The sequence below is a fragment of the Perognathus longimembris genome, chromosome 18 (genome assembly GCF_023159225.1).
Source record: "Perognathus longimembris pacificus isolate PPM17 chromosome 18, ASM2315922v1, whole genome shotgun sequence".
Lineage (NCBI taxonomy): Eukaryota > Metazoa > Chordata > Mammalia > Rodentia > Heteromyidae > Perognathus > Perognathus longimembris.
Genome location: NC_063178.1, coordinates 48736729 through 48745810, shown reverse-complemented (window position 1 = coordinate 48745810; position 9082 = coordinate 48736729). Strand labels below are relative to the sequence as shown.

Below are 9082 nucleotides of genomic sequence, written 5' to 3'. Positions count from 1 at the left end.
TCATTTGGTGGTGGTGGTCCCAGCTCTCACCGTCTGGCTCTCCCCATCTACGCCACCCAGTTTCCCCTGCTGTTGTTTTCTGGTCCTGACTGCATCAACCTGCAGAGCATCTGCAGGGCAAAGGAGAAAGCTCGCAAGATAAACAGAAAGCCCACAGACTGGGAAAAGATCTTCACCAGTAATACAACGGAAAAGGCCTCATATCTAAATATATGCAGAACTGAAAAAATTACATTCCTCAAAAAAAAAAAAACAAAAAACAAAAAAACACAACCCCAAAGAACCAATAGCCCATCAACAAGTGCGCTAAAGACTTAAAAAGAGACTTCTCTGATGAGGAAAGGATAATGGCCAAGAGACGTTTGAAAAAGTACTCAGCATCACTGGCCATAATAGAATGCAAATCAAAACAACATTGAGATTCCATCTCACACCAGTAAGAATGTCCTATATCAAGAAAACTAACTATAACAAATATTGGAGGGGATGTGGCCAAAAGGGAACCTTACTTCATTATTGGTGGGAATATAAACTGGTTCAGTCACTTTGGAATATGGTATGGAGAATCCTAAGAATGCTAAACATAGAGCTACCTTATGACCCAGAAAATCCACTTTTAGGAATCTACCCAAAAGACCACAACCAAGAACACACTAAAGCCACCAGCACAGCAATGTTAATTGCAGCACAATTTGTGATAGCTAGAATATGGAACCAACCCAGATGCCCCTCAGTTGACGAATGGATCAGGAAAATGTGGTACATACACACAATGGAATTTTATGCCTCTATCACAAAGAATTGCAAGGCCCCATTCGTAAAGAAATGGAAGGACTTGGAAAAAAAAATTATACTAGGTGAAGTGAGCCAGACCCAAAGAATCATGTACTTTATGGTCTCCCTTATAGGAAATAATTAGCACAGGTTTAGGCGAGTCACAGCAGAGGATCACAAGAACTAAATAGATATACCCTTATGAATACATAAGATGACGCTAAGTGAAATGAACTCCATGTTATGGAAACATCTGTCATATCATTGTTGTAACTACTTTCAACATGTGAAACCATAGCTTCTATTGTTGATGATCCTCTTGTATCCCCTTCCTGTACTTGTACCTGCAATATCTCTGTATATTACTTGAGTACATTGATAACGTGTATACTCGTATTAGACATAGGAAACTGAAAGGGAATTCCAAAATCAAGAGACACAGGGTAAAAAGAGAAACAACTACAAAAGCAATACTTGCAAAACTGTTTGGGGTATATCAACAGAACAACTGATGGGGTGAAAGGGAAATGCGGAGGGGACAGATGGTAATAAGGGAGGAAGTAACAAACAGGACAATAAATGTATCCAGTGCCTAACATATGAAAATGTAACCTCTCTGTACATCAGTTTGAAAATAAAAACAATTAAAAAAAAACATGAAACAAAATATACATGAGGTCACAATGATCACAACAAGGTCCTAATTGTAGCTATGTGGTCATAATATTCATGAGGTCAGAATAGATTTGAGGTCTTATTGGTAAAGGGACATTAGTTCTGTGGTCCCAATGGGTATGATTGTCTAACAGGCAGGGGGGCAAATTGTGAAGTGTCCAGAGGTTAGGAGGTCCTTGTCGATGTGAGGTCAGAGGGGGCATGAGATCTTAATAGTGGCATGAAGTTCTAACGGCTGTTAAATGCAAATGAGTCTGAGGTCACAATGACTATGAGCTCCCCCACCCACCACCATGGCCATGAGGAAAAATGGGTTTGTGGTCTCAATGAGAAGAGTGAAGTGACCATGAACATGATGTCAAAATGGCCACAAAGTCCTAATAGGCAAACAAGGGGTGTCAGAGTGGCTGTCAAATCTAAAGGGAAAGTGTGACCTCAGAATATGTGTGATGTTGTTATAGGCATGAGATCCTAATGTTTATGCACAATGAGTATGACATTACAATGGGTGTGAGATCCTAAATGCTGTGATGTCACAATAGTATTTTAAGGTGAGAAAATAGAGAAGCCTCATTTTGAGAGATAAAATCTTGGAGTTTTATGAAAAGGCTGACAACTGCGTGGTGGACTCCTGTCTCCAAGACCAGCAATCAGAAAATACACTTAACATGGGTGGTTGATTCAAGCCATTTAGGAAGTTAAGGCAGAATCATAGCATTCTGTACATGCAAAGCTTTTCTAACGCTATGACATCTGCACTTCTCTGAAGCAGAGGCCTCCTATCTCACCTTCAGCTGGGCACCTAAATTCAATGAATTGTCTCTCTTATCACTAGGCTTTTCATCACTGCAATGAGAATTCCTGTAACCCAGCATGAAGCACTCGGATGGCTGCAAGAAGTGGTTTAGACTCAGACACCCTACCTCATAAGGAGGTCCTGACAGATGTGAGGTCACAGTGGGTGTGAGTTCACAATGCATTGACGTCCTAATCATTGTGATGTGACAGTGAATACGTGTCTAATGGGTGTGAGGGGGCTGTGAATGTGAGGACATAATGAGTTTGAGTTCACAGTAGGCTAAGGTTCTAACTGATATGAGGTCACAATTTATGTGAAGCCAAATGGGCATGAAGTTATAATGAGTGTGAGGTCACAATGGTTGTGAGTACATACTAGAGCTAAACAATCCTAGTTGGTGTTAGTTGGTAATAACATATCACAATGAGACACTGTTCCCAGCCATGATGATGTCACATTAGGTATAGTAATTTTGAAGTTCTAATGAGAGTGTAGAGTCACAATGGCTGTGAGGTACACACTTTAAGATCTCAAAGAGTGTGAGCCACAGTGGGTGCCAAGCCCATGTTTCTGAGGTCGTAATGGCTGTGAGGTTACATGTGCCTGAGGTATTAATACGGAATTTGTGGTCTTTATGTGTGTTAGGCTACAATGAGTGTTAGGTCATAATATAGGTGAGGTCACAATATTTATGAGGTCCTAATTTGCAAAGGTACTAGCAAAGGTTAGTTCTCAATGGGCATGAGGTCGTAAGAGATATGAAGTGACAATTAGTGTGTGGTTACAATGGGTGTGAGGTTCTAATTTGTGTGAAGACATAATGAGAGTGAGTTCACAAAGTGCATAAGATTACAATGTGCAGGAATACTTAAAGGAGTCACAATCTATGTGAGGTCTCAATGGGCATGAAATCCTAATGTAAAATCATAATGGGGGCTGGGGATATGGCCTAGTGGCAAGAGAGCTTGCCTCCCATACATGAAGCCCTAGGTTCGATTCCCCAGCACCACATATACAGAAAACGGCCAGAAGGGGCCCTGTGGCTCAAGTGGCAGAGTGCTAGCCTTGAGCAAAAAGGAGCCAGGGACAGTGCTCAGGCCCTGAGTCCAAGGCCCAGGACTGGCAAAAAACAAAAACAAAAACAAAAAACATAATGGATGTGAAGACACTATGGAAAGGAGGTCCTAATGGTTGTTAGGTCACAATGTTGAGTCCTAATGAGGATGAAATTATAGTAGGTGTCAGGTCTCAGTGGACTGAGATAAGAGAGAGCATAAGATTCTAATGAGCATGATGTCACAGTAGACATGAGGTCCTAATAGAGGTGTGAGATCACTGTATAAATATTGAATGTGAGTTCACAGTGAGATCAAACGCACAATAAATGTGAGGTCACAGTGAGATTGAAGGAACAATGAGTGTGAGGTCACAACTGGTTTGAGAACCTAATATATGTGAGGTCAATATGGATATGAGGTCATGAATGTTATCAGATTTTCATGGATGAGCGGTCCTTATGAGGAATGTGAGGTTACAGTGGGTAGGTCATTGGACATGAGAGCCTAATGGGAGTTTCACGATCACAATGGGCATGGAGCCACAATGGTTTGAGATGTCTTGTCCTAATGGATTTGAGGTCACAGTGGGCATTAGTCCTATTGACTGTGAATTCCTAAAGGGTGTGAGGTCAAAATAAGTAGGTATCTTAGATAATAATGGGCATAGGTTGCAGTGAGTGTGTGGTCCCAACAGGCTTGTGGTCATAACAGGTTTGAAGTGACAATGTATGTGAGTGAAACAGTGGGTGTAAGGCCATACATGCTGTCATAATGGCCCCAGAGCGTGTAGGTCAAAAGGCATTAGTTCCTATCAGGTATTTGAGGTCCCAATGGTCATGAGGTCAAAATGGGTGTGGAATTTCTAATGGGCATGAGGTCAAATTGGGTGTGAATATCTATGTGCATGTGATGCCAATGGGTTTGTAGTCCCAAATGTGTATTAGGTCCTAATAGGTATATGGTATACGGCCACAATTGGCATGAATCTTAATAGGTAATATCATTGTGGGTGTCAGGTCCAAATGAGGGTATGGGTATGATAGCCTAATGAGTGAGTCTCTTATGTGTGTGAATTCACAATGAGTTGTGAGGTCACAATGGGTATTAGGTATTAGTTAATGTGAAGCCACAATGGGTATGAAATTCTAAGGGGTGTGAGGTCCAAATATGCATGAAGTCACAGTGAATTTGGGGTCACCATGGGAGTGAAGCATGAAAGTTCAATGTGGTCAAAATTGGCATGAAACCATGTGGGCATAAAGACACAATGGATTTGAAATCCTGTGATTGTGATGTCTTCCTGGGTGTGTGGTTACAATGGATGGAAGGTAGAAATAAGTGTGAGGTCACAGTGAGTGTTATGTCACAAAGTGTGTTTCATAATAGGTGTGTGCCTAATGGACATGTAGCTTACAATGGGAAAGATGACAAAATAAGTGTGACATTCTGAGTGTGAAAGACGTAATGATAGTAAGGTACTATTGGTTGTAGTGTCACAATGGGTTTGTGGTCACAATGAGCATGAGGTCCAAATGGATGTCAGATCCTAATGGCATATGAGGTCAAAATATGAGTGAGGTTTCAATGATCACAACAAGGTCCTATTTGGAGCTATGTGGTCACAATGTGCATGAGGTCACAATGGATCTGAGGTCTTACTGGTACGAAGTGACATTGAGTCTGTGGTCACAATGGGTATGATTGTCTAATAGGAAGGAGGTCAAAATGTGAAGTGCCCAGAGTGTATGAAGTCCTTGTAGGTGTGAGGTCAGAGTGGGTGTGAGATAGTAATAGTGTCATGAAGTTCTAATGGCTGTTAAATACAAATGAGTATGAGGTCACAATGTCTATGAGCCCCCCCATGGCCATGAGGTAAAATGGGTTTGTGGTCTTAATGAGTAGAGTGAAATGACAATGAGCATGTTGTCAAAATGGCCATGAAATACTAATAGGAATACAAGGGGTGTCGTAGTGGGTGTCAAATCCAAAGGGAAGGTGTGAGGTCAGAATACATGTGATGTTTTTATAGGCATTAGGTCCTTATTTTTATGCACAATGAGTATGAGATTACAATGGGTGTTAGATCCTAAATGTTGTAATGTCACAATAGTATTGTAAGGTGAGAGAATAGGGAAACCAAATTTTGATCAATAAAATCTTGGAGTCTTTAATAAAAGGCTGGCAACTGTGTGGTGGACTCCTGTCTCCAAGACCAGCAGTCAGAAAATACACTTAACATGGTCAGGAAACTTAGCCATGAGGGCCAGAGAGGAGAGAAAGACTAATTCAGCTCCAGTGGAAAACTGAACTGGGAGAAGAGCAAACAGACTGGACACGAGCATGGAGACATGTAGCTTGGTGTAATGGTCCCTTAGCTGTTGGGGCTTAAATAGGGTCAGTTCAGGGGGCAGGGTCCCAGGAAACTCCCAGTCTCAAGCTCTGGACTAACTATTTTAGTAACCTATCAAGTATGCCCATCATATGAGGGGAGGGACTTCAACTTTCCCCATCATAAAAACATGATGCCAGATCTTAAATGGACATGGTCAAGTACCAGCAGAACTATTGCTTCTAGGGAAGTTAGGCCCCAACCTTCCATATACACTATATACAGAGGCCCCTCAGAGGTCGGTGATTCAAGCCATTTAAATGGAAGATAAGGCAGAATCAGAGCATTCTCAACATGCAAACTTTCCTAAGGCTAATACATCTGCATTTCTCTGAAGCAGAGGCCACCTAGCTCACCTTGAGCTGGGCACCTTCACTCAGTAATTGCCTCTCTCACCTCTAGGCTTTTCATCACTGTGTAGAGAACTCCCTCCACCCAGAAAGAGGCACTATTATTGCTGCAAGAAGTGACTTAAACTCAGCCTCCCTACCTCATAAGCAGGTCGTGACAGATGTGAGGTCACAGTGGGTCTGACTTCACAATGCATTGAGGTCCTAATCATTGTGATGTGACAGTGAATATGTGTCTAATGTGTGTGAGGGGACAGTGAATGTGAGGACATAGTGATATTAACATAGTTCACATAGTTGACTAAACAGTAGGCCAATGCCCTAACTGATATGAGGTCACAATTGATGTGAGGCCTAATTGGTATGAATTTATAAAGAATGTGACATCACAATGGGTGTGAGTATATAACAGATCTATGAAATCAGAGTTGGTGTTAGTTTATACTGAACATGTCACAATGAGAATCTATTCCCAGTCATGATGAGGTCACATTAGGCAAAGTAATTGTGAAGTTCTAATGACAGTGTGCAGTCCCAATTGCTGTGAGGTAGACACTTTGAGATCTCAATGGGTGTGAGCCAGAGTGTGTGCTGTGCCCATGCTTCTGAGATTGTAATGGCTGTGAGGTAGCAATGGGTGTGAGGTCACAATGGGCAATAGCTTCTAATAGGGGTATAAAGCAACTGTATTTAGGGGCGTGAGATCACTATGCTTGTAAAGCCTTAATGGGTATGAATTCACAATGCATATGAGGGTCTAGTAAATGTTAAGAAACAGACTACAGTGGGTGTGAGATCAACATGACCATGAGTACAAAATGAGTATGAAGTTCGAATAGGAGTATAAGCTCTGAGGGGAGTGGTCACAACAAGTGAGATGTTACAATCTGTACTAGGCCCTAATGGTATAAGATGCAAGCACTATGAGGTCTAATGTCTGTGAATTCTCAAGGGGTGTGTGACGTGACAATGAGAGAGGTTACATTGGTCATGAGTCACAGAGGTATGAACCCATAATGAGCATAAAGTCATAATCAGTGAGGTTCTAATGAGTGTGAGATCCCAATGAACTTTGAGGCCTTAACGGGAGTGGCGAATATCATAGTGGGCAAGATCCTAATGCTTTCAGAACATGTTTGGCAAGAGTTTATAATGGTCATGAAAATAGGTGTGAGATTTCAATAGGCAGAGATCCTGACAGTTGTGAGGTCAAAAAACCTATGAGGATACAATAAGTGTGAATTTCTAATTGTTGTGTGGTCAAAAGTGTATGAAGACCTAATGAGTGTTGTTATAATGGATGTGATTTCACAAAGAATATAAACTGCTAGTTTGTATGTGAGGTACAATAAACATGAGGTCCTAATAATTTTAAAAGGTGTGATGTTATAGTGGGCGTGAGGTCCTAATTGAAATGAAGTCACAGTGAGTGTAGAGTCATAATGGGGACATGAGTTCCTAATAATGGGTTTGTGGTGACAGTATTTGGGAGGTCTTAATTGGTGTGGGATGCTAATGGTCATGAGTTCACAAATGAATGTGACATCCTAATCAGTATAAAGTTCTAATTAGTGTGAGATTATAGTGTAGTCCTAATTAGTGTGAAAGCGCAGTGAGATTGAGATTATAATGGGCTTAAGGTTGTAGTGGATGTGAGTTCATAATGGGTATGAGGTTTGATTTCTTCAAAAGTGTGATATCACAATGGGTAGAAGTTCACAGCAACCATGAGATCCTAATGAGTGGGTGCTCACAATGGGCATGTGGTCATGATTGGCTCTTGGAACTGGGTAACTGCAACCATAGTCACGGCACGGGACATGCAAAGGCAAGTGGACCAATGTGCATTTTATTTCAGGATGGCCAGGGTTTATATATGGTTAGAAATCAACTCACAACTTTCAGGGTAAAAGTTAATACAACATGATATCCATCTCAAATACAAAAATTGAGGATGCTACTACTGGGAGGAAGGAAACTAATACAAAAGTTTACCTACTACAAAAGATGGCAATTTCACAGAGTGTTTACTATTAAGGGCTGAGCTACTTCAAAAAGCTGAGTGACTACAAAGATTGTGAACAGAGGAATAAACCAGTCAAGGCAAAACTTTATCACCTAGCTACTATTTCCTCAAGACTTTGATCAAGACGTCTCTATTAACTGTGGAGAGACTTCCCTATTTACTGTGAAGACTCTTTCTTATTTACAGGGAAGAGCTTTCGCTAAAGGCAGCTGGTCAAGCAAGTCTTCCAAGGGAGGCTTTGTAGAGGGAAAGGGGAGATTCTCATGTCTAAGAGTGGTCTCCTTTGGACAGCAAACACAAAGGAACTCTTTACAGGGGATGGCTCCCCAAGGGTCTTTTAGTTTGCTAATGAGGCATCAGAGTAAATGTGCCCAGGATAAGTCTTCGACTGATCAGAGCAGTTATTCTCCAACAATTGGCAAGTGATGCTGAGGTGTGAGGTGTTAATGGGTTTGAAGTAGCAATGAATGTGAGTTCCTTACTAGGGACTGTGAGACTACAATGAGTATAAATCAAGATGTTCATAAGATCCAAAATGAGTGTTGTGACAATGGGTCTAAGGTCCTAAAGTGTTACAGAGTATGAGACCATGGTTGGGGGTAAGGTCACAAAGGGCTGTGCATGCTTCCAATATGCATAATGTCACTGGGGCTATCAATGTTTTTTAGGAAATCATCCATTTCTTCCAGGTTCTCGAATTTGTTGGCATAAAATTTTGCAAAATAGTCCCTTATTGTGTTCTGAATTTTGGTTGTTTCTGTGATGATGTTACCTATTTCATCGCTGATCTTGTTTATTTGGGTGTGTTGCCTTCGTTTTTGGTTAGGTTTGCTAGGGGGTCTCTCTATCCTGTTAATTTTTTCAAAGTACCAAATCTTTGTTTGGTTAATTCTTTCAATGTTTTTTTTTTGTCTCGAATTCATTTAATTCGGATTTGATTTTAATTATTTGTTTCTGTCTACTGTCATGGGGTTTGGCTTGTTGGTCTGTTTCGAGGAGATGAGGGGGCTT

At 41.1% G+C, this 9082-nt stretch overlaps 1 protein-coding gene across 1 annotated transcript in view; it reads right to left on the bottom strand.

Moving 5' to 3' along the window:
- The window catches only part of LOC125367040 (beta-defensin 108B-like), a 45792-nt gene continuing 36710 nt past the window's right edge, over positions 1 to 9082 (bottom strand). Inside the window, exon 3 of the mRNA XM_048367677.1 lies at positions 1 to 110. Coding sequence (XP_048223634.1) covers positions 1 to 110 — 110 coding nt within the window. The remainder of the gene's footprint in view (positions 111 to 9082) is intronic.